Source organism: Myiozetetes cayanensis, unplaced genomic scaffold (assembly GCF_022539395.1).
Source record: "Myiozetetes cayanensis isolate MyiCay16 unplaced genomic scaffold, myiCay2020 scf1, whole genome shotgun sequence".
Classification (NCBI taxonomy): Eukaryota; Metazoa; Chordata; class Aves; order Passeriformes; family Tyrannidae; genus Myiozetetes; species Myiozetetes cayanensis.
This window is the reverse complement of record NW_026086604.1, coordinates 104,862,015-104,888,270: the sequence shown is the minus strand read 5'-3', so window position 1 is coordinate 104,888,270 and position 26,256 is coordinate 104,862,015. Positions and strand designations below refer to the sequence as shown.

Below are 26,256 nucleotides of genomic sequence, written 5' to 3'. Positions count from 1 at the left end.
ACCTAAAATAAATAGCATACACCACATGTAAATACATATTTAAAATTCTGGGAAGCCTTAAAACTGTTGATTAATTGTTTTCTTTGGTCACAAGTAATTCAGCTGACTCTCCTGGGTTTAACCTGCTAATATATTCAAGACATGTGACTGATACTTTCCCAAAGTAAATACTATTCCGTGTCTCTGTTCACCTCATGCTTCTAAATGATGTATTTGGAAGTATGCTACTGTCAGACAACTTGGGGATTTGGCAGAAACTCCCTGCAGATTTGTCTAATGACACCAAAAGCCCACCTCTGGCACATTTAATATTGCTCTCATCTCCTTCTGAAAGAGCCTTAGATAGCTGAGAGGCAGGTAGATGAATTATACTGCCGTCTGGAAGTGCATTTTTTTTTTCTCTTGCCCAAGTGGCTCTGTGTTTTCTTTTTTGTGAAGGTCTGAGATTAATCTGACCTGCGTGAATCGGTAGCAAAACAAGATGGGTTTTTAATGAATTCCTGCTTTGGGGCTTTTTTGGGTCTGTGTGTACTCCTGTCTACTCAGGTTAAGCACATGCAGGATATCCAGGGTTTAATTAATCCTTCAGAGTGGTGGGCAATTCCATATAATTATTAAATCTTGTAGTATTGCTTCTTTAATAATGGCTATAATACGCATTATGAAACTGCATAACTAGCAGAAGTTTCAACAGATTGGTGCAGGATTACCCCAGTTTGCACAGGTGTATTATCTGAACATATCCTGATGGATGGAGCTTTACAAGACTGCGTATGATTGTCAGATCATTGCTCTCTATATGTGTGGTACTGTCAGTCAGTAGGACAGATCGGGTATTAATGTTTAATTGAGTGTGCTTCCCCTAAATCGGAAGCCAAGAAGAAGTAGTGGGGAGGATTTCTTACTTGTGCCAGCTGTAATGTTGTATAGCCAATTAACTGAAGAGAAAAAGTAATCAGTAAATTGCTTAATCTTTGTATTTGGAAAATAACAACAAATAGGGGTTCTTTGTAAAACTGCCTTGTTTCCAGATAAAATAAGATAAACGTTGTACTAATTGCAGGGACAGTAAAAGTGAACGCCCTACAAAGCCAGACGAGTGAAAGGGGAAAACGGCGCTCCGAGAACAAACCAGGAGAGCATTTCGCTGGTGAAGGAAGGAAGGAGCAAGGCATCAGGACGTGTTAGATTAGATTTCTGTAGCTCCGGGCTCCCAACGCTGCCACCTGCCGGCAGCCGCCCCGCCAGGGAGCTGATCCTCCGCGCCCGCCTTCAGCGCCAGGCGGTAACTTTTTAGTGCGGGCGACTTAAAAATTAATGGCCCCGAGTCTCCTCTCGCTCGTTTTCGGTGTGGATGAGGGCACCCGTCTGAAGCCTCACCTCCCAGTTTTTAAGCCTTTAAGTTTTCGTTCGAAAAAAAAAAAAAAGAAAAAAGTCCCCGGGAGAAATTGTGCTGTGAAAGGGGATCAGCATTAGGAGGAATGAACTCACGGGGTACACTCTCTGTAGGTGAAGTGGTGATCTTATACGATGCATGCCGTGGAAACTTGTCTTTTAGCAAAAATGCAATCCTTTACCTTTCTGTGCATTGTAGAGGCAGCTGCTTTTCAACTGTATCCTGGCTGGAAGGAACCGTCTTCTGTCACAATAAGCATATCTTGTCTTTTGTGGGGGCAGGGCGTGGGATAAATAATCTCTCTCTAGTACAGAATGGGTCCATCTTCATGTGCAGTTAATCAATCAATCAGTCAGTCAATCTTCCATTTTACAGAATGCTTCTTGAGTACTCCTTGTTTGTTGCACTTATCAGGCAGTACAGCAGCCAAGCAAAAAAGCAGGGTTTGGTTTGTCTCACAAATTGAAAACAAAGAAGCACCTCATATATGTGACTCTTCATGTGATTTCGTTAGCTCCTCTTATCCTTTATCAGACACAGCAGATGTTCAAGGGTAAACGTAACACAAAAAAAAAAAAACCGCACAAAATAATTTTTATTCTCTCTGAAAGACAAGCTATTTACAGCAGCAAAGTAACAGAAAGGAGTACCAGCATATGCTGCTTTACTCTGTTTGCTTGGCCTGTGGCCTCTGGAATTGCTTTTGCTGGGAATCCCATCATTAAGATGGCATCAGCATTTCTGTTATAATTTACTTCTTTTGTTATTGTTTTAGCATATTTGATATGGACTATTGCAGCAGCCTATTGTCTCCATATTGGATCCATATTTTCTGCTGCATGCAAGTATTTTTCAGTTTGAGGTACTGCTGGCATTTGTATTCAGTTTAGTTTATGCTGTTTGTTTCATTTGCTTTTCTATGAATACAGATGATGAGGATAATTTTTAAGCTTTTGCAATGAGAAGCTCACTTTTGTAAGGCTTTTTTGAGTTCTGAGAAAATATAACTTAAACAATAGAAGTATGTAAGTGTGACTGTGCCAGGACATTCTATGTTAATAAACTTTTAAAATGTTACTCATTATCTTTATCTGGTCACAAATAAATTAAATGCTTTGCATGTTCCAGGAGTTTATGGAAAACTGTCAAAATGATGAGTTGTTTGATAAAATTTATAAACATTTATTCAAGTAAGTCTCACTGTAACTTTTAGATATTTTCTTGTACTTTCCTTTTATTTAAAGACTTTGGCCATATGTCATTTTTTAATCCTCTCACAGTTTTAAAACCTCTTGGTGTGGTCTCCAGACCTCATTTACACCCATTTAAGTTTTCTGAATATTTTGCAGTAGGGGAGCTTTGTCAGGAGCACCTCTTTGACACAATCAGGCTAGTCTCGAGGTTTATTAACATCATCTCCTAGAGGGAAAGTGGCTGTGCAGGAAATACCATTTGCTCTCACTGGTGGATACTCTTAACTTTAAAACATGATTAAGCGCTGAAATGAATGAAGATACGTAAGAATTTGAAAGGCTGCAGCCTGGCTCAGTACTGAAGGATGAACAGTAAAGTTCCATCTGCTCACCTGCAGGAAAGTGCCATATCTTCACCGCAATCCTGTGATGACTTACTCCTGAGCTTCCCAATTGTTGTGTGCTGATGCACCATGATAATAAAACACTTTCCCAAATTACAGGTCTCTCTGCAAGAATGTTCAGGATTGAAGCTTATCAGACCCACTCCTCCAACTACATCAAATGTGTGTGACCTTCTTTTTGATGGTGTAAGTTACTGGATCAAGAGTTCTTTATCTTTAGCAAGATGTTCATAACAATAGAAATGTGTAAGCTTGATCTGATATGCAAACTACTTTCAGTACCTTGTAACTGCATAGTTGTTCAGCAAGCCAGAACTGGATACAGCAAGTTGTGCCAATTTACGTAGCCTTCAGCACAGTGTATATCTGGGTCATATTTTCTTCTTTATGCTGAGAAGGCTCACAAATTCAAAGAAGCTGTGTTAAGATAATGTATAACAACATAAAGGTAATAAAAGCAGGGACACTCGCAGTGCTGATGTATGTGTAGCATGTTGATTGCACACTTGCATGGTAAGGACAACCTATGTCCAAGACCTAGAAGAGCAAATTTCCTCCCAGAAAAAAAAAAGGAAAATACATATGAATATAGTGATTGAGTGCCTCCCAACACTTCTGGAAGAATTTCCTAGCCCATGAAGCATGAGCCTTCCAGCAATTTTGACTTGCCAGTAAGACAGATAATCATGAAGAAAGTTGTGTGATCACTGTCTTCTTCACTGTTGCTGTTGTTAACCATAAAGATTTTTCTTTTTAGGTGAGTGCTAGGTGATCAGGTAATGTATGACATTCTTTTATGGCTGACCACTGGGAAAGCATCACTGGAGAAGGAGCTGAATTCCATACAAAGTGGTAATTGTGAACAGCTACCGCTCCAGCAAGCTTGATGAGCCCAGGTCGACCAATAAACAGAACTAATGAATGTATCCTTTCAATAACAACTGATACCATGTAATGCTTATACAAAAGAGGTAAGTGGTTTGATGACATGACTTCTGTTTTAACCGCTGGTATACAACAAAGTGTCTGTGCATATCTGATAGCAGGACATGGTTTCCAGTGTGAGCCTCCGATTTTGTTAAAATGACCACAGCTCTGAATGTTGCTTGGAAAAATGAGTAGTACCTCTTCGAACAGGGATGCAAAAGGGAAAAAAAAACCTATACCTTGAAACTGTTCTTAATGTGGCATTACAACCAGAAAGGATGCTGACCTCTGATAAGGCAGGCTTGGGAGAGAGGTTAAGGGAGAGACAAAAAGCCAAGACAAACCTGTAGCACTGAGTGGGTGAAACTAAGGTGGGGGAGGATTAAGATGGTGTTTTTCCCTTCCAGGCTGGGTTTTACTTCATGAGATTTAAATGAGAGAGCGATCTTCCTCTGCGATATGTCACCGTTATCAATATCAAGGAAGCAACAGAGGTTGCTGCTAACCTTAGCAGGCTTTTCCACTGGGCAGCTAATAGGCAGTGAAGTGTGGAGTAGGCACGGCATGGGGAGGCTCAGAATTCCATTTCAGCAGGTGCTTTGAGCAAGGAACAAGGGCAAATTCCTCACCCCAACACTGCTGCTACCACAAAAGAGGCATGGACCCAGTGAGCTCACCCCATGGACGATGTTCTCATGCTGCAGATGTTTCAGAGGTAAGTTTTAGGCCTAATCAGTGTGTTGAAGGTGCTTTAGTGAAAATCACACTGTTTTTCTCTACAGGAAAAGGAAAATCATGTAACAAATCTGTGTATATTGCTTTGTAACTGCCCTGACTTAGGTATGATTTCATTAAGTATTTGTCTTAACTAAATGAGTTATGTCAGGGATTGGGCATTAAGCTCAGTTGCTGTCGCCTCTTGTCTTCATTTTGTAAAGGAGATCCTTGCTTCTTGCATTTTTTGGACTATTTTAACAAGTTCCCTGCTGTTATTTGGATGCCTGGATTGTTATCTGATGCCCTCGTTGTGATTTGTATGTTTCTCACACCAAGTGATGTTAATATTTAATGAATTTTAGACCAGAACAAAGAGAAGATTCGATGCACACAATGATATAAGTACTCTCCTGTGGTAGTTGTCACTTAAGAAATGATTAGGGCAGATTTATTTTTCCTACAGCTGTTGCTTTAGAAGGGCTATGGCTGCACTGGAATTAAAAAAGAATAACCACTGATTACAGACAGAGAAGCCAGCTTGCCAGAAAATTCAGTACATCTTTCCAATGGAAAAAATACTTGGACATGTGAAAATCTATTCTGGAGTAGTGCATAATATGTACCTCATCTCTGTTTAAAATGCATGGAAATGTGAAGATGACATTTCCCAGGAAAGAAAAAAAAATCCAGGGTACATTTATATCCCGACTTTCTTACGTTTTGTATTCTACAAAGCATGGAGCAAGTTTTGTACTTCACTTGTGGTTGGCTTTTTTTTGAATTTGAAATCCTTTTAATGGCATCTAAATTATCCTGTGTGTCTACGCAGCTTCAACCTGTACAGACTGGAGGAATAAAGCAGGTTTTCTTTTCTCAGAGAGAGGAATTTTGCTAGGGATGTCCACAAGTTGATCAGTATCAGTTTGTTGTAGTCCCTCCCATAGGTGCTATTTCAGCTATTTTAGGACTTCTGTGCCGTACCTAAAGGTAGGTGACAAACTGAGTTGGAAATGAGGTGCACAAGTTTTTTAGAACAAAGATGTAAGCTTTCAGAGGTCTTGGCTTTTGGGTTTTATTCTTAAAATGCTCATGTAAAGCTATTTGGCTTGCATCTTCCTGGGAAATAAAATGTACTTGAAGTAGTCCTGCACATATCAGCCTGTAATGCACGTGATTTGCCATTACTGTAGCATTTTTGAAACAGCAGCTCACATGCACCCCCGGAAGAAATGAAATAAGAACGCATAGAAATCTAAAAACATTTTTCAGTTTGTTGTCAGACTAGTTTATTTCAGAGAGTGTTCACTTCCCCACGTGAAACATCACAGTTTGCAGGAAATCGATTTATAAAACAGGTTCGGGGAGATCTGTCACAGAAAAACCTCCTGCCACAACCCACAAGTGTCATCCCATCCCGACCTTGCGTCTATTTGTGAGCGCAAAAGCTGGGTGTCGGTGATGTCAGTCGCTAACTTTGCCCGTGTTTACACTCGGGATAGCAAAGCGTGGACCTGCAAAATGGCAAGTGTTAAGGAGGAGCTGCCAAGGCTGCAGCCCACCGGGGAGCGATGGACCGAGGGATCCGCACGGCGGGCCAGGCTCGGGGAAGGAGAGCGCGGCCCCGGCCGCTGCGCCCCTGCTGCTCCCCAACCCCGCCGAGCCCCAGGCGCCCCGAGGGGGAGCGGTAGCCCCGGAGCCGGGCGGGGAGGGACAGGGAAAGCCCCTCTCGGGGGGCAGCGGCCCCGCGGAGAGTCCGGCTCCGGCTGCGGGAGTTGGTGCTGCGGCTGCAGCGAGAGAGGGGGCAGCAGCGGGGGCGGCGGGGAGGCAGGGAGCTCGGCGGCCCCGGCCGGGCGGGCAGCCGGGGAGCGAAGCCCCGCCGAGGAGTTCTCGGCGGACAGCCTCCGACCTCTCGCTCCCTCCCGCCCTTCCTTCTCTCCTTCCCTCTCTTCGCTCACTAGCGGCCGGCGAAATCCGCCCGCGGGCACGGAGGACACTGACAGGAGCCGTGCTGTGGAGCTGGGGACGAGCCCGCCGGAGGCAGCCGGCGCCGCGGCGTTCTGCCCAGGTACCGGGGTTTGCGCCTCCCCGGCTCTGTCCGAGGATCCGCGTTTCCTCCCCTGCTACTACTGCTCGTTTACCTTTTCCTCCTCTTCTTCTTTCCTTCTCTTCTCCTCGATCCTCTCTCTCCCCTTCCCCCGCCCCTCCCGCCGAGCGGCCGGGGGCGCAGCCCCCCGACGCCGCAGCCGGGCCGGGCGGTGCTCGGCGGGGCCGGGGAGGGAGTGGCCGGGCATCTCCCGGCAGGGAAGCGGGGTCTAGGGCTGGCAGCCTGTCTGTGCGTGTGTGCGCCGGGGGGGAGGGAGGCATGGGGGCCGGGGGGTGCCGGAGGAGGGACTATGGGGAGAGGAAGGTATAAGAAGGGATGCGGGCAGGGGAGGGGGGTGATGGAAAGAGGGGGTGCGGGGCCGAGGGGCAGGCGCTGACAGCTGCTTTCCCCGCACCCACAGTCCCCTCCCCCGGTGCCGCCGTTGGGTGGGACTCCCCGGCGGGCCGCGGTCTCCCGTGCTGCTTCTCACCCCCCCCGCCGCTGCCCGGCGCCGGGGGTCGGTGCTGGGGCGGGCGTGCCGGGGGTGGTCGGGCTCCGCCACCCGACGGTGCGTCCCGGACGCTGTCCCTCAGCCTGCGGGCGGGCAGCGGCACCCCCGGGACGATGCCGCGGCTCGGCGGGGGCTGGCCCGCGGCCCCGCGCCTCGCCCCGCTCGCCGCCGCCCTCCTCCTGGGCGTCCTGTGCCTCCCCGGGGCGCCGGCCTCCTCCCTGCTCACAGGTACGGGGGGACGGGGGCGCAGGGCCCACCTGCCGCCGGGAATCGCCGTCGGGAGCGGGGGCTGCCTGGCATTGCGCGGGAAGGGCGGCCGGAGGTGTAACCGCGTGGGTTGGGGCAGGTGAGCACAGTAACCATGCCCCTCACCTCTACATTTTCATGTTCCTTTTTTTTATCCACTGTTTTCCCTGCTTCCCCTCGAGGGCTAAGTTTCCTGGTATCTGGGGCATGGAGGGAAACGCTGAATCAATTTCTAGTGCAAGCAAAGAACCACTAGACTCTGAAAACTGATTCCAACTTGACAGAATACCGGCTAATCAGCACAAGGGCCAAAAAGGGTTTTCTAGTTTGATTCTGTCTGACAGTCAGCCTGCTAATTTTGACTCATTTGCCAATTGGCTGTTGCGTGTTAAAAGGATGCTTGGTTTAGGGTTGTGCTGTGCTCCTGTTCCAAGTTCTTGGAGTGTAATGGACAGCTTTCTGCTGATTTCAGTGAGCTCTGGATCTATCGTTATAGACGTATCCTGCTTTGCATGGAGTACTCGTTATTCTTAACACGTCATCTGAGAGGAGAAAAAACGTCCTTCTTTGCTATAACTGGGGCACAAAGAAAGTCTAGGTTTGTGCAGCATTGAAAGGCCAGTCATTTCCCGTTCTCTTTAGAATCCTACTGAAACACTGAACGTCCTTGCTTGCTTAAGTTGGGCAAATTAAGGCAGGATTTAAAATCAAAGGCTAGGAGTGGAGCAGGGCTCAAATGTGAGTGTGGTGAGGACAGTTTCCAAAACCATTAGGGGAAATTGAAATACGTTAGTATTTTAAAAATTTTATTTCTATTTCAGGATCCGTTGCAAAATGTGAAAATGAAGGGGAAATTCTGCAGATACCATTTATCACAGACAACCCTTGTATAATGTGTGTTTGCCTGGTAAGTGTGGATTTCAGCTAGTAAGAGCATTCAGACCTGTATTAAATGTAACTGCACAGAGCAGAGAATGTTTCACATAATCAAATCTTGGGTGCCTCTGTTTCCTTTGTGTAACACAGGGTTATCTCAGAGCTGAGCTAATGGAAAGTAACCTAATCCATGATCTGGCAATCTTTTCTTAGACTTTAAAACTCAGGTACAAAGTTGTACATGACTTTAATATGACATTGTGAAACCGTGTTTACTGCGTGAATCTGGGAGGAGAACTGTTTTCAGCCAGAGTCAGTGGTGCACCCAGAAGACTGCTTGTAGCTTAGCAAAGAGAATGAAAGGTAAGGTTTGGACACTGCTGCTTCAAGCTCCCACACATTCAGTGTCACACACCAGTAGGTGAGGAGCTCCACGGGAGTGCAAGGTAAAGGCTTCAGTGTGACTGGACGTGCTGTAATAAGACGACAGTGAAAGCACAAGTGATGCTTTCATCAGAGTGCTTTGTTCCAAGGCTCACATTGCCTGCTGTGCCGGGAATTCAGTGGTTAATAATCTTGCTAGCTAGTACACATTTTGGGGAGAAACATTCCGTTTCCTTGTCATTCTGCTTCGGAGTTAAACGTTTTTGGGAGCAGTTCAGTTGGACAGGCCAAGGATTAGGAGTTATTGTAAAACGGTTGTTCTAAATAAAACTTCCTGTGATATATTTAAAAGAAAACCATAATTTAATTAATTTACTGTTGAATGCAAAGAAAAGTATAGCTAGAAAGCTCTATGTTTTACATTTTGGAATTTACAGAGTAGCGGAATGTACAGAATGCATTCTGCTTTAGGACTGAAATATCAACACACCCTCTCCTCCTCTTCTATTATTGCTATTAATGTTATTATAAGTCTATAAAAGACGTAAAGAATTGTTTCAGACTACCTTTTAGAAGGCAATTTTGGCAACTGCGGGACCTAGATCATCTTGAGCCCCCTGAAGTTGATGTGTATCTCTGTGCTGAGTCCATTATTTCAAGTGAGACTCATTGATAACTTTTTAGGTAATGTTGATAAAGAATATGTTAAATACATTATGAATTCTTTTGAGTAGAGGGGGGTGGGGAAAAAGAAGAGTGTGGGATGTGGCAAGTAAGGAAATCAAAGGGAAAACAAAGGAGACAAAGCTGTGTTTTATCATGGGTCACCTTCCCAAATATGTCTGCCACCATTTTTGCTAATGGAAGCTGGTGTTAACCAGTGAGGAAGCAATTTATCTGTGAAGCAGCAGAAGTTCAGTCTTGGGCATCAGGGCAATAATGCATGAGGGTAAAATACTTGTATTTATAGATCTCTCTAGACCTTGGCTTTATTAAATCAATGAGCACCCTTTTAGTGCATGACCATGAAGAACTGCAAAAAGCATTGGGTGTAAGAACTCTAAATCCCTGTGGTTTGCAGGGCTTACTTCAGTGAAATGGCAGCTGGGGGCATTTGGCTCCCTTCTATGCCAGGAGAACGCTACATTTTATTAAGTGTACAGATGCCTAGCAAGTTACTGCAGTTACCTGGCCTGGCTATGCTCTGTTTTATTTCAGCCAAAGGATAAATGTGAGCTCTGTTTCTTGGGTTGGAAGCTGGGAGACTTGGTAGAGAGAAGGAACCCAGTCTGGAGATACTGAATTTGACACTGTGCAGCATGCAAAGCATTGACTTGTCGGACAGCCCCTTGCTGAAATCTTTGTTCGGGCCTGCCACAAGGGAAAAGATCAATTTTAGGAGGTCTGGGGAGAACAGAAACAAAGGAAACAATATGGTGATTTGTGACTGGGGGGAAGAGAGAAACAGGTTGCCTTACATCCAGCTAGAAATATTGATTGTTTAATAGTGATTCAGTGAGGAACTTTCTCTGGAAGACTGATCATACTCTTTAAAGGCAAACCTGATGGATGTTCATATCGTAAGAGGTGAGCAACTGAAAAGAAAGCTTTATCAGCTCTTACAGGAGGGAAACAATTGCTGTCTAGGACAGAACAGAAAATTCAACAGAGGACAGAAAATTCAACATTTGGGATGAAGAGGAATCACTTAAAAACTCTGTATATCCCACCCTGGTGGAATATCTAAATAACTCTGGGTGTCCCATCCCTAGCAGTGGCCAAGGCCAGGTTGGATGGGGCCCTGAACAGATCTAGTGGGTGGCATTCTTGCCCATGGTGGGGGGAGACTTGGAGCTGTATGATCTTTAAGGTCCCTTCCAACACAAACCATTCTATGATTCTATTAACTCCCTTCCAGGACTTTCCCCATCTCAAGAATGAGAGAAGACAGAACTGAAATGTGGGAATTCATTCATCAAGTGTTTGACAGAACTTACTCTGCAAGTGATGTCTTGTGGAGCATGGAGCTCAGATGCATCTGAGCAGGAGGGAAAGAGGGAGGCAGCATAAGCAAAATGATCTCCAGCTTTCTCTTAACAGGCTAAATTATTTGGGAGGGTAAAGCAACAGGAGAGAATGTGGTAAAAATTAGAAGCTCATAGGTTATGAGTAAGTTGCAATAATGCAATGAAGACTGCAAAGAGCAATTGCAAAATTAATTCCTTATACACCACTGAGAAGTCTTGGTAGGAAGATGAAAACCAGAAGTTATCTTTCCTCAAAGGTTAGTGAGGACAGAGCGGACTGATCTTCATGGTAGGAATGTAAGCAGCAACAATGCAGATAGAGCCCAGACCGGTATCTGGAGACACTGCTTTGATAAAAGCTTCTACCTCATGTTTTAGAATTTTATTGGTAACACAAACCCCTAAATCTTGAATACAAGAGGGACGCTGGTGGGGTTCTTCTAGAGACAGCCAAGTTTAGCTACCAAATGAGATTAATTCATTCTTGAGCATCTGCTGTAACATGTGGAAAGAGAAATTGTGGTTATATGGGAATTCAGACTGAGGATCATTTGCCAGATATTTCATATATAGTGTGTAGTAAGTAATTTGCTTCTAAAATATAGGTAATGCTTTTTGAAATAAAAAGGCACTGCACACATCGTGAGATAAGTCTTGCTTTGGACTTCCCTACTTGTCAAAATGAAATGTGATGGAGTGCATGGAGTAGCACTGATGCTTGCCCTTAATATAAGGAAACAGGTAAGACTAAGGGGGTGTAGGTGTCTATGTGTACATGTACACTGTAGTGCTCTATATGCAAAAACTACTAACTCAACAAGCCACTATGGGTAAAATCTAGAGTTTCCTAATTTGCAATTTATATGTCTCTACTTAATGGTCTTAATAATGCCCATAAAAATGTTAAATTTTAATATCTCTAAGAGAATAGTTTCAGTGTGAGCTTTTACAATTGCAACACTTTAGTGCTGGCATAAACATGGATGAATTTGATCTCTAAAGACTTGGTCATTAATTACAGCTGATTGCAAGAAATGGTCATTTAAATTTTTTCTTTTTAGAGAAAAATACCAAAGATAAGTTGTAATTTATTCAGAAGGAATTTCTTGTAGGACTGTGATGAAAGCCCAGGTCTCCTAACTCCTGATCTAATGGTTTGACTGCAAAACCATCCCTTTTTCACTTCATGCGCTTCCACTTTACAAGTGGATGTGAGTGATATTGCCACAGCCTAACAATACTAGTTTTCTTTCATGTTTCTCTGACAATGGCACAGATGCCAGGTTTTGGTGTGTCTGGTCTCCTGAACTTGTTCTGAGGCATGGATGGGCAACAGACAAATTAAAGCTGACTCTGTAATGGAGAGATTTTGGGAAGCATGATTTATGACTTGCTCTTGCTATCTGCAAAGTGCTGTTAGAGACACTGTGCTTTGGTGTTCTGCCCACTTCCACTTTGAATGTGGTTCCACATCTCTGACGAGATTTGCTATCTCTGGAAAGCTAAAATACCACCTCTCTTTCCATAGGATTTGAGATACTGGAATAGGGCAAAGAAGGCTGAAGGCAGCTGAAAGTACCTGCTTTCAAGTGTATTAAACATGGACACTGGAGAAAGTACTTAGAGCTGAGGAGTAAAACAGATATACAGAAGTTGCACTGGAAAATTGTTTTTCTGGAAGCTAGATCTTGTATTAAGTGCAGGACAGCTTACATGTGAAATGCCATGGCTGAGCATCCCATTGCAACTGTGTTTATAGCTAAAGACTTTTCTGATAAAAGGATGGGAAATACTCTCAGCTGCAACGAGCTCTGTATCAGATGAAGGTAAACATTGAAACATCTAAAAGGAAGTGCTAGATGTGATGGGCAGTAACAAGGACTAAGTCAACCAACTCTGTGAAGAAGAAATATTGTCAAAAAAGGGAAGCTGTTATTTCAGATAATGGTGTGGCCCTTTACACTACCAAAAAAGAAAGTTAGGAAACATACGATTGTGGCATTATGATTTGCTCAATAGTAAAAAAATTTGATGTCCGGCTGGCTTCTGAAAATCCAAGTAGTGAAACTGGGGCTTTATGAAGCTGACTGCAAAAGGACTTATCTGAATTGGCAGTGATGAGTATAGGTAAAAATATATAATCTTGATGGTATTCATAATGGAATCATATTGGTTCGGTTTGAGAAATTGATTCCAGTTATTAAATGCTTTAAGATTACACTACCTAATGCAAAAGTCATCTTCTAAAATTATCTGTGGAAAAATGAGTTTTTTCAGTCCATAGGAGCATTTCACACACCTTGTGCAGTTTGAGGAGCCCAAACATGTCATGTATGACAATTTCAGATCTTTCTATTTCAGATCTGAAACTTTTGGGCTGAGGGTAGTACAGGCATGAGTAAATTTCTGTTAGTAGAAACAAAACTTAATAAAGATGAAAACTTACCACATTTGGGTAAGTTTTGGACTTTTGTATATTGAAGATTTTGAAATGTTACGGGGAAAATGCTATTAGCAGAATATGGGGGGAACTTTAGATGATTTGCAAAGGGACCTGGATAGGCTGGAGAGCTGGGCTGATTCCAGTGGGATGAGGTTCAACAAGGCCAAGTGCCGGGTCCTGCACTTTGGCCACAACAACCCCATGCAGTGTTACAGGCTGGGCACAGAGGGGTTGGAGAGCAGCCAGGTGGAAAGGGACCTAGGGGTGCTGATTGACAGGAGGCTGAACATGAGCCAGCAGTGTGCCCAGGTGGCCAAGAAGGCCAATGGCATCCTGGCCTTCATCAGGAATGGTGTGGCCAGCAGGAGCAGGGAAGTGATCCTTCCCCTGTATTCAGCGCTGGTGAGGCCACACCTTGAGTATTGTGTTCAGCTCTGGGCCCCTCAGTTCAGGAAAGACATTGAGGTGCTGGAGCGGGTCCAGAGAAGAGCAACCAGGCTGGTGAAGGGACTTGAGCACAAGTCCTGTGAGGAGAGGCTGAGGGAGCTGGGGTTGTTTAGTCTGGAGAAGAGGAGGCTTAGGGATGACTTCATCCCTCTCTACAACTACCTGAAAGGAGGTTGTAGCCAGGTGGGAGTCGGTCTCTTCTCCCAGGCAATCAGCAGTAGGACAAGAGGGCATGGGCTTAAGCTCTGCCACTGGAGGTTTAGGTTGGATATTAGAAAGAAGTTCTTTACAGAGAGAGTAATCAGGCATTGCAATGGCCTGCCCAGAGAGGTGGTGGATTTACCGTCCCTGGAGGTTTTTAAGATGAGGCTGGATGTGGCACTGAGTGCCATGATCTAGTAATCACAGTGGGGTTGGATCAGGGTTGGACTTGATGATCTCAGAGGTCTCTTCCAACCCAGTTAATTCTATATATCTATGATTTTTTTTATGTGGGGTCAGCATTTAAAACAGGTATGGAATATTTAAAAATGTTCAACTCTGGTATAAGTACAGTAAATGATCAAATACAGCAGATTTTTTGATGGTACAGCTTTTTGGCTGAAAGGTATCTAAAATTCAAAATAGAAGTAGGCTCACACCTGATATTATGGCATTTGCTTTCAAGAAATATATATGTCAACGTATGCATGGAAAAGACATAAAAATGCTACAGTCGGAAATAGGTGAAATGAGACCCCATGCATGATTGTAGGATGGGAATGTAAAAAGACCACAGAATTAACTTAGCCTGAGCTAAACTTCTGAGTGTTGAGTTTTCTGAAGGTGAGATGAGCTCAGCAGTGACAATGATGACAGGTGGTGGTGCTGGTGGTGGTGTGGAGAGCCATGTCATTTCATGCTCGTTTGTCATCATCTCCATGGGCCCTAAACAACTTGCCAGAAGCAAGCAGAGATCCAAGAATAACATATCCATTGGCTGGTAGTATATGTAGTTTCAAAATGAATGTACCAAAAATGTCAGTTGAAAAGGAAAGAGGAGAACTGCAAGGAAATAGATAAGTATGCCCCAAGTGGCTTTGACACAGCAAGAGCTTTAAAAAAAAAAAAATTAAAGAGAATGAAGGATTTTGTTTTTCTGTATGTTCTTTTTGGTGAGAAAGTATTTTTTTTTTCCAAAATATTTTAGAACAAAGTGAGTTGTGTCAAGAACCAACTGATAAAAGCCAATAGGGATCTTGACAAACCACATTTAAACCAGAGCCATCTACCCCAACTTTCCTCCTCCCCCTTCCCTCATGCCTGTGCCTCAAACTTGCCAATTGCACCTGAGGAATGGTAATCACACGTCTCAACCTTTTATCACCTAAATGCAGAATAGAAGGAAATAAATGTGAACCAGAAAGTGTAACCAAGGAAATCTGTGATTGGAAATCTGAGAAAAGTTTAGAGACAGGAGGTCAGGAAACTAGAAATCAGAGCTTTGATTGGCACAAGTTTTATTCCGCATGAAACAGCCCAATGTAGAATTTGACCTTTGCTCATAAAAAAAAGTTAAATTTGTCATTATAAAACCTAGTGTTCTATCTAGCTTAAACTAATAGATTAGTGAAACCAAGTGCAAACAAACAAACAGAAGAAATAACTTCAGCATTTGTTTATCCCTGCACAAACCCCCCATCCAAAAAAACAATACCAAACCCAAACCTAAAAACCATGTCCTCATTGCAGACTAAAGCAAAAAAGCTACTAGATGTGCTGGGGTTCTTTACCTATGATGTAGCTGATTTCTGTGGCACGGTACACAAGTTAAAAGCACGTAGCTAGCCTGAGAGCAAGTGTTTGACATATGTTCAGTGAAGATGGTAGTGTTTTAGTACATGAGGATTCAATTGTTGTTGCATCAAGGTATAATGTGGCCCAGATGACTTTTAGTGGAGCAGTGCATATTAAAAAAAAACAAAAAAAAAATCATCAAACAATTCTTTCATACCTATTTTATTTAATTTAATTTCAATAGTTTACATACATCAACTACAGAGTCTACCAAGACTGCATCTTCTTTCAATTTAAATATTCTTGGTCTTTATTACTGTATAATATAATCAGCTTTCTCTTCACCCACAAAAATAATAAATAGAGAGGGGAAAAAAGCTGTGATAGAGTAGTGTACTGGCAATTTTCACTCCCATATTACTCCAAAAGAGAAGATTGTTTTTATCGGTGCATAAAGGGTTCCTGAAACACAAACATGCTCCAATAAGATGAAAGTTTTATTAGTTTTTTTTTTTCCAATTACAGATGTATATGCCATGTCTTAAATGAAAAAAACCAACACCACACGCCCCAGAAAACAAACCCTGGAAACAAAAGACAGACATAACTCCATGTCTGGTGCAGCAGGGTGTCCCATGCATGCTTTGTCATAGAGACCAAAGAAATATATATATAGATATACACACACACACACACACACACACACACACACACATATATGAAGAAAGTCTTGAAAAAGAAAAGTGACTTAAATGAATAGCCCAGAGCTGGTTAATTGACTGTTGTGATACCTTTGATAAAATCTTCTGAAGGATGATTCAAGTAGGTTCAACTGTACTTGTTCTTCATTCATGCAAAACACTTGTAAGACAAGACTTTTACCTGTCTGAGAATGAAACACAAACTAGAGGGTGGTTACTCTGGCTTGATCCTTGAAGTGTTCAACAACAGTGTTGAGGTAATGTTCAAGTTGGTTTAGTCCCATATCCAGGTGTGGCCACTCTGGTCAAGTAGTACCACGTACAACATCGCGGAATCACAGAATATGCAGAGTTAGAAGGCATCCACAAGAATCATTGAGCCCATCTCCTGGTCCTGCACAGGACACTCCCCAGGAGTCACACAATGTGCCTGAGAATATCATCAAAATGCTTTTTGAACTCATACAGGCTTGGTGCTGTGACCACTTTCCTGGGAAGCCTGTTCCAGTGCAGCCACTCTCTGGGTGAAGAGCCTCTTTCTAATATCTAACCTAAACCTCCCCTGACACAACTGCAGACCATTCCCTTGGGTTCTGTCACTGGTCACCACAGAGAAGAGATCAGTATCTGCCCCTCCTCTTCCCCTCACATGGAAGTTGTAGACTGCAACGAGGTCTCCCCTCAGTCTCCTCCAGGCTGAACAGACCAAGTGACCTCAGCTGCTCCTCATACGGCTTCCCCTCAAGGCCCTTCACCATCTTTGTTGCCTTCCTTTGGACACTCTCTAATAGTTTAATATCTTTCTTATATTGTGGTGCCAAAACTGCACACAGTATTCAAGGTGAGGCTGCCCCAGTGCAGAGCAAAGCGGGACAATCCCCTCCCTTGACTGGCAGGTGATGCTTTGTCTGATGCCCCCAGGACAAGGTTGACCCTCCTGGCTGCCAGGACACTGCTGACTCATATTCAGCTTGCCATCAGCCAGGACCCCAGGTCCCTTTCCATGGTGCTGCTCTCCAGCATCTCATTCCCCAGTCCGTATGTACATCCAGGGTTGCCCCATTCCAGGAGCAGAACCCGGCACGCTCCCATGCTGAATTTCATATGGTTGGTGATTGCCCAGTCCTCTAATTTAGCTTTCTCCTCTGAGGAATGAGCATGGATTGTGTAGCTGTGTGTTGTGTCTGTGCCGTCTGTGGACGTTTTGAAGCTCACCTTCTGCACTTTGCTTCATATCCCAGAGCTGCTGCAGTGTGTGGCACATCCCGGCACAGGTATGTTGGCCTTCGGTTCTCTCTGCTTTATCGTGACGTTCAGTTTGGAGATGTGGAACACAGCCGTGGGTAACAGCTTATGGTGAAGCCTTTTGGGAAATCTGCAGGCTGGAAGAAGCTATTTCATTTTGTTCTCAGACCACATGGGATAGTGAAGAGTTCACTACTTGCACATTTCTAACATAGTCAGCTGCACTGAGCAAATACACATATGCATGGAGTGCTGAACTGATTATAGGTCTTGGCAAAACCCTCCTGGAAGAGAGCTGGTGATATGTCACTGTAATAATGATGAAGATCCAATCCATCAAGTATGAAAATGAGATTCTCTTTGGTGTAATTAAAGGATCGGATAACTCAGATACAAAAGAATATATTTTAAATGTATAAATAATATGTGGAAAAGTATGAAGGGCACAAAAATGCCATAAACTAAATGGAAAAATGTAATATAACTTGCAAATGTCTTTGGAATGTGTCTACAATAAGTGCAAAATGGATCAGTCTAAGTTAAGGCGCTTTTTTATTGCCAATAAGAAAAACATTATTAAAGAACTGGTCCAATATCAAAATGGCATTTTAAAAGCATACAGTTACCTGTATGTAGTTTTTATTAGCTTTCAAGTTTCTTCCATCGAGTTGTTAATGGTTCTTTTAAGAATTATGGTCCTGTAAGTGAATGGCTCACAATGTCAGTACTTCTGCTGTTCTGCTTTGTGCTGCTATATAAAAATAGATATTTTTTCCCCACCAAATATCTGGTTTTATTTCCCCATCATGTTTTAATAGAAAATTTTGAGAGAAGAAAAACATAAAGCAACAACCGAAAAATCAAATGAAAATGCAACCTTTTTTTTATTGAGCTTATGGTCAAATAAAAGGCCGTTGTGAAAATAACCCCACCAATATTACATAAAAGCTTTTACCTGTATTACTACTATTAAAATGACTATCATACTGGTACTTGCTTATATTGTACCTAATAACTGCTGTAATTACTTCCTCTGAGGCCTCTTGGCCTCTTCATCTTATGCATTAAGCTGCAGCTAAAAAATTCCTAGTCTGAATGTTTGTCTGATTGAGCTCTGTGCAGCATTTTGCATCCAACTGAAACAAGTGCTGAGCTCTGGGTCCAAGTACAGTGTGGATCTCATCTCTCATCATCCCCAGAAGCTGACCTTATGTGCCAAGACCTAAATTTCATCTCTGCTACTCTTTTTTTTTTTTTTTTTCCCCCAGGACTGTGTACCACCACCTCACTGAGAAAATAACATGTCTTCATGCATTGTCTATGATTTGCATCCTTGTTATTTGTTCTGTCATCCATTCTACAGATCAAACTCCCGGCTGTAGTTTTCCTTTTCTGTATCATATCTTGGATCTTTTTCGGGAGGGAAGCGTTGTACATGTGTGCTGTGAAGTGCTGTGGCAAAAGGCAGTACTGTGAAAGAGCATTAGAGTCGAGATGTGTTTGTTCTTGTGAGCACTAAGGATGGGAATGGGATAAAATGCTGTTTAAAAAAATGGTGCCAGAGATCTGATGTCTTTCCTGACAAATTGAGGCCCCAGTTTTTCAGAGTCCCTGTTTTCAGTAAACCTTTGCACAAAACTTCAGTGTTAGAGGGTCTGCTGCCCTTTTCTCTAGATCACCATGGAATGGCTCATCTTCTCTTTCGTAGCTAAAGACCTTGCTTGAAGCATGGAAGCAACACCCTGCAGTCCTCCTTACCCAGGGGGTTGCAAACCGATATGTTGGAGAATCCTGGCCAGGAAAATCAGATTTCTGACAGCTCATAGGCTAAAACTTGTGTGGTTTATATTGTGTTTTCTTGGTTTTTTGGTGGTTGTTTTTTTTTGTTTTTTTTTTTTTTAAGCTGTTCCTGACACATTTAAATTCAATTACATTAATTGGCCTCAATAGGAAATAGAGCTTCCCCAAGGTTTGGAATCATCAAAATGTATTCTGATGGCCAGCTAGCATCATACATTTCCATCTGTTTTTCTGGTTTGTCTTAGAGTTTATTGGTGGCTGAAGAACAACAGACCTTGGTTGTCCTGAGGTTGTCTCCTCGTCCTTTTTTCTGTCTGAGTGGTGATGTACAACTGAGGCATGGCTTGGGAGAAACAGAGAAGAGCACAGAAATGTGTGTAGTAGTTATGATCTGATTTTGACAGTTAGTGAAACATCTCATTGTTGTGCCACTTAGAAATCATTGGGGCAGGAAGGAGCTGGGCAGGGTGGCTGGATTTGAGACAAGGTTATTAGCTGAAGGGCTGCCTGTGGGACCTAAAATACTGATAAGAGCAGAAAACTCTCCTGCTACAGGGAGGTTGTTGATCATTTGCTTGTGACAGAGAATATTTTTTTTCTGTATATGACAGTGAACAGCTGATAATTTTCATATTTAGCACTTTGCCCCTCTGCCAAACAGTTCTGGGAAGAGCTGGACGAGTTAAGTGGGTTAGGTGGACTGGTGATTCAATCCAGAAAGTCCTTTTGGTTCAAAAAAATGAATAAAATTATTTTGGTGGGCAGAATGCAAAGCATGCAAGCCCTTTAGCCTGTAAACCAAGGTTTGGTGGATGGGTTGTTTGTAAATTCAGTGGATAAAAAATTCTGGAAAATTAAAATTATTGTACTTTAAAATGTTGACAGCGTGGTAGTGTAAGAAACTTTTTTAATAGATGCATGGTTGAGGTATAGTCTGTCTGTGATCTATAGACAAGAAGAATTTCTGGAGAAAAATTGTTGATGTGGATATTTAAGATGCAGCAGAGGGCACTGGTAGTGAACCAGAGGTTGTTTAATATGAAAATGTGGTGGAAACTGAAAAAGAATGCAATTAGTATGGCTTCTGGAAAAATGTCTGTATATGTTGAGTTTAACTTGGCAAGGTTTTCAATCTTCAAGGAAAACATCGTTTGACCCAAAAATCAGTCTGAAGTGGAAATTTACAAAATATCTAGAACTTGAGGCAATGATAGCAAGAAATTAGAATTGTTTAATGTACTTGTTGTTACATGAAGGGTACCTATTTGCTGCCTAAAACTTTAAATAATCATTTTAGGATAAAATTAGTGTCTTTGATATAAGTTTTTTTGGAGTAATTAAAACAGTCCACATATGGAAGTACACAAAGGTGGGAGCCAAAAAGGGGAAAAAGAAAACAAATCACCTACAACAAAATGGAGTTTTGCTGGAAGGCAGCCATCTGGAGAGATGAGTAGGCAGCTCCAGCCAGTTCGGTGGGCATTGGCTCTTACATACAAGACAGCACAAAAACTAGTGGTGGGAGAGGATATGGATGTGATGTGACTTCAGGAAAACTGTGCATGACTCTAGAACTAGCAATGTAGAAGGATTTTAAGTAGCTTCTGGAGCCTTAATATGACTACTGTTTGTAGACAACTCGTGGTCGTGGCCATAAGGAATGGTTGCAATCAAAGGATTTAGGTTAACCCAATGAGTGGTGCTGAAGTGCAGCTGCTGGTACAAGCAGCCCATGCTAACTGTTTTGTCTCTTCCATCAGGAACACAACTTTGAACAGGAATTTCTTACAGCCAACATGCCAAGCAGTTGCTGAGGATAAGGCCTTACCCTAAACACCCCTCTCTGTTTTGGGGCCAAGCACCTCATGGTGTGCCATTTAGGGTTCAGTGCTCTGACCTGAGTGACAGGAGCATCTGCTTTTATATCATAGAGCTTAGTAGTTGGAGGCTGTGGGAGAAAAGCAGTTTATTGTCCAGTGTATTGAGAGTCGCTGATGCAGAGATTAGTGATCTCATCTTGGTCAGGAAATTTCCCACTCTTCTCTACGGTGGAGAAATGCATTTCAATTGCCCATGTAAAATGCAGCAGTGTGGACAGGCTGGTTAAAATGTTGTTCCTCTTCCAACCCGAACCAGGCTGTGACTTGGCAACGAGGACTTTCTCTAATTGCAGAAGAAGGTACAGTTAATGAAAAATTAAGTTTCTGAGACCTCAAGTGGATACTTTTGAGTTTTCTTCAATTCAGCCCCAGGTTTTCAGTTTTACATGGCACTTGAGTCTCTCATCATAAAGAGCCCTTCCTGTGCTAGAGGTGTGAACCCTTTAGATTTCAGACCATCTTTCTGCCTCCCCTGGCTGTCCAGGTAGTAGCGTTGTTGCCTGAGTTCTTGCTCAAAAAGAACAGTGCTGTCCCACACAATGAAATCATCTCTGGCTGCCTTGAGAGCTCTGTGGACCTTGAGCCAGACATAATCCCTTTCCTGACATTTGAGTCTCATTAATTGAGTTAACAAGATGCTATCTACACTCCATACTTATGTAAATAGAACCTGCAGCAAAGATCTTAATGGCACCTGATATATCACACTGCCTTTACATCTATCAAGAGGTACCACTGCAGGAGTCACTTCCAAAAGCAGGTTGTGTTCTTGGTCCCATGGGTCCCTTTATAAGCTGTAAGAAATGCTGGTGGTCAAGGCCAACTGTTCAGATGTCTTTCAAGTGTCCCACTGGTGACCAAAACTCACTTTGTCAAGATGACAAATGGCTTGTGCATACCCCATTCACCTTAGAGCTTCACTCTAATGTCAGTTTCATTTACTTGTCAGAAACAGGTATTTTTTTTACTTCCCGCAGTGCAAGTGGAGCAGGGGAAAGGAAGGAGTGAAGGGAACATAGGTTGAGGAAAAAAAATGCTTGTATGGCTTCTATTCAGTGTATTATTATAGCTGAGATTTGCAAGCTTTGGACATACCAGAATCTGTTTGTTTGTACATGTGCAAAACAGAAAGAAGGGAATTTGCTTTTCAGAAGTGAGAACTGTCCCTGCAGGGCTATGATTATGCAAAAACGTGTTTTAACCACTGGATTTTTCAAGAAGAAAGTGGTTGTGCAAGATTAGTTTCTTATTTTGGACAGCAAACTTCTTTCCAGAGCAACATTTAAAAATAACTGTTTAATTAACAGAGTCTACCCAGAGCATAGGGCATTATGCCTGTGTCTGCACTGAAAAGTTCAGCTTAAACCTCTGAGCTCTCATGGGTGGTTTCACTGACTGCAATGGTATTTTTATGTGGCTAAGTGATCACTGCTGTGATTGAGGGCTGCTACATCTCACCCAAAAGCAGTGATGACCAGGCCACAAAATATGGTCAAAGTCATCTCAAGGACTGTAAAAGTGACTTTGACAGCTTTGGCTTTTAGTTTTCTCTCACTGACTTCCATATCGCTTTTGCTTAGTTCACAGCTCAAAATATGCCTTTTCTCCTAGTAGCCACAATTGGCTGAAGTTTGGAAAGTCACAATCTAACTTAATTTGGCAATGTGATGGATCACAAAAAAGGAAAGCTTATTCCACCTTTCTTCTTTGCATCTGATGGAAGCTTAGCATTCATGGGAAGTTTGAGTAGGTATGAAGTAGGAACACGTAGAAATGGGATGTGTCAGATTAAACATCAGGGTGGCATAAGTTTTTCTGACTAAATTCTCTCAAGACCTGGAGCCTTCCCTTGCTGGCACCAGCTGGATGGAGGCCACTTGGGGATGACAGCTGCCCTGAGCTGCCCATGACGTAGGATTACTGCTGCCCCTATGATATTTTACTAGAGAGCAGCAGTTGCAGCAAAAATGAGTGAGCTCTTGCGAGTTGATGGCAGCATTAAAAGATCCTGAAAGCTTTTGCACCCTTCTAGGAGTCCTGCCTGAAATGCTTTTTTGCCTTGTATCTTCCCACTCTTCTTTCTCTATACCGGCTGACAGGCTGGGGACTGCCCCTTCTCTCTGCAGACTGCTGTGAGTAACCTTGTTTTTTTCTCATACCACTGTGTAGCACAGTCAAGATCACGTAAGAAAACAAATGCAGGGTCAGTGCTCAGTTTTCTTGCAAGTTCATTAAAACAGCAGTGTCTGGAGGCCTTTTGCCTAAATAATTTTATAATAGAAAACAGACTCTTGTTGCTTTCTTTTGGGCTACTATTTTTATTTCGTTGTTGTTCCTCAAGCGTTTTGGTCCCATTTCAAAACTTGCTTCAATTAAACAGAGTGAATGTGGGTTTTTTGATGCTTTCCAGTTTAAAAGCTGTGCTGTTACTGCAAAACTTCTAGGAGTCCTCTGGATTCTGAAGCTACGATTGACAGGGGTTTTCCTCTCAAAAAAAGATTTAAAAAAACCCATTGTGTAGATTAAAAATTTGAAAGAAAATAAAACCCCCTCCCCTTTTCCTCCCCCACCCGAGATCTCCTGTTGCTGCTTCTGGCATGCATCACATCTTTGAGGATACAGTATCATGAGAAAACTGTCACTTGGTGATGTATTAGGGTAATATATCATGAGAGCATCGTTTCTTTAGAGGATATGGGCAGTAAAAGACATGATTCTGGCCAGACAGAGCAGCAGGGGACCCTGATTTTTTTCCCCTTTTTCTTTAATCTAGCCCTGTTTTTGTGTTGTACAGAAGTGAGTTTCTTCATGGGATATGACTTGTTGCAGAGTAAGTTAGGAGGCCCATTGGGCTTTTTAAAGTCTTTAAGAAGTAGATGGCCTCAAGGGCTGCTTTGTTCAAGTTTTCAGAACAAGCCCAAAACTAGAGCATTTGCCACTGCCTGAATCTCCAGTGTAAAGACTGAGTAAGCAAACTTCAGACAGAGAAGGCAATAAAGATGTAATGACAGGTAACTTTTGTTTGTATAATATATTTGTAGATTTAGCCTATCAAAATATGATGAAATGTTGTTTCTAAAAAAACTCAGTCAATGGGTCACTCTTAAAGAAATGTCAAATGAAGTTTTAATTCACATCATTAGAAGAAAAAATACTATTTTCAGTATTCAGCCTGTTAAAATATGGTTATCTCATCCAGAAAACAGGAATTCTTAACTGAGGGACTTTGATTTTGATGTACTTTTTTATTGTTTTAATGGTTTTGTTTTTCTCTCATTGACAACATCTTCTGGAAAATAAACAACACAGTCTACAGGACTAGGATGACATTAGTTAAGAAACAAAAGCAGAGCATTGTTGAGGCATTCTTTTGATGGGAATGGATTAATTTTTGAGATGAGCCAGAACATGACACCATGGCTTGATCTCAAATTTGTTGAATTCAAATGAATTAATAATGTTTTTTAAACCTTTGGCATAATCTGCTTTACCCTCTATGGAATCAGTTTGATAATTGATCAGTGCCATCTTCAGCAATTTTTGGGACAAAACTTTACTTAGGGTAAAAAGACACAAATTTTAAATGTGTGCATCTCATGAAATGTGAAGGTTTGGTCTTCTGCAAGAATCCCAGCATGTATAGCTTCCCTGAAACTTGGCTCCTGGGTTACTATAGGTATTTTTTTGACTACAGTTCAAACTGCTGGGACCCTGTGAAGACCCTGTCTCTTGTTGCTAGAAGATTGTCACGATATTCTTTTGACAGGTAAAGGGTTTTGCATACAACTGTCTAGCTGAAGAACTCTAATCCAAAGTGGCACTCAGAGGTTGAGGAGGAGGCAGGGAGACTGATAGCTACACGGTCTGGATCCTGCTCTGTCTTTCTCACTGACTTAATCTTCAGTTCCAGTAATTTTGCCTGACTATGTCTACTTTGTCCAAAAGCTCACTGGAGCAGGGATGTGCTCATACAGTGTCTGATGTAATGGGACTCTGATCCCAGCTTCAGCCTTAGCATTAGTGCAAACAAATGTAAGAGGAAGAGACAGTGCTTTCTTTTACCATATTCAGTGTAGCTGGCTGCTATCGGGGAGTGTCAGGATTGCAGCAGGCCACTGGGGTCACTTTTCTTGTGCTGGTGAACATCATTAAGCACAGTGAAAAAAAAAAAAATCTGTTCAGCCTATTAGGGGTTGTGAGTGATGTGTCCTGAATGGCTTGCACATACTCATGTCTTCCTCACAGCAGTGGGGAATACCCATTTGCAGTGAAATTCGGTGTCATCTTTCAGCAGGGCCTTTGTTTTAATCATCTTTCCTAGGGAGTGGGGAGAGCTCGAATTATGAAGGGGGATGGTTGATGCTGGCTGGGCACGATCACAGGGAAAGCTGCAGCCTCCTCCCTTCTCACCCTGAGAGGCCAGATAAGCTAAACAGATTACAGGCATGAGGGGGCAAATCAGAGGCTACTGAGTGCTCTGCTCAAAAAAGGAAAGAGAGACTCTGTGAACTGAACTGGCATATTCCGTTCCCACTGAAATACCGTCATTTGCTTCTAATGCAATTCATGCTGAAATCACGGTCATGTTGTGCCATGGGCAAGGACCTAATGCTGAAGGTACTTGAAGCATATGTTTGGCTTCACTCCTGTGAGCTGTCCCATTACAACTGAAGATATGCTTAAAATAACAGGACCTTTGTCAGTGAAGCATATGCCTTGGTGTTTGTAGGTTCATGAGGGTAAATGGAGAGAACTGTATCATTTTGCAGAGAACAGACATTGTTTCATAGGGAAATATTTCTTCCAGCTTGAATTAAAAAACATACCTAGTATGCTAAAGCATTTTTCTTATTGTACCCCAAGATATGTTTTTGCAAGTTAAAAAACCCAAGAGATAATTGGAGGGGAACAAGGGAAATGAGACCTTATCCTCGTCTCCCTTGACAGTGGTTCTGAGTGTCTGCTAACATCTCTCCTTGGGGAGTGGTGTCTCCTCCCTGAAGCCAAATTGTGTGACTCTTGTTCAGGCAGATAAATGCTCATGGAAGGCAGCAGTCCCATAGTTTTAGCAGGGATTGCTTGCTTGCTTCAACTCTGCCAATTAAAGGGAGGTTTGTAAATCAGACCTGAGACAGCGAGTTCCAGGCAGGAGTGCCAAAGAAGCAAGGGTACTATTTTCAGAAAGAGCCTCAGGATTTGT

General features: G+C 42.7%; 1 protein-coding gene across 5 annotated transcripts in view; it reads left to right on the top strand.

The window, feature by feature from the left end:
• Window positions 1–3,092: 3,092 nt before the first annotated feature.
• BMPER (BMP binding endothelial regulator) overlaps window positions 3,093–26,256 on the top strand; it is a 153,437-nt gene continuing 130,273 nt past the window's right edge. Inside the window, exons 1-4 of one of the 5 annotated variants that reach the window (XM_050309400.1) lie at window positions 3,093–3,179; window positions 3,751–4,635; window positions 6,596–6,702; window positions 8,299–8,384. In XM_050309400.1, the coding sequence (XP_050165357.1) occupies window positions 4,601–4,635; window positions 6,596–6,702; window positions 8,299–8,384 (228 nt within the window). In that variant the 5' untranslated portion in view covers window positions 3,093–3,179; window positions 3,751–4,600. Of the gene's footprint in view, window positions 3,180–3,750; window positions 4,636–6,595; window positions 6,703–7,101; window positions 7,460–7,554; window positions 7,578–8,298; window positions 8,385–26,256 lie in introns of those variants that run through there. The other 4 variants (XM_050309381.1, XM_050309391.1, XM_050309409.1 and 1 more) reach the window with 4 other exon arrangements.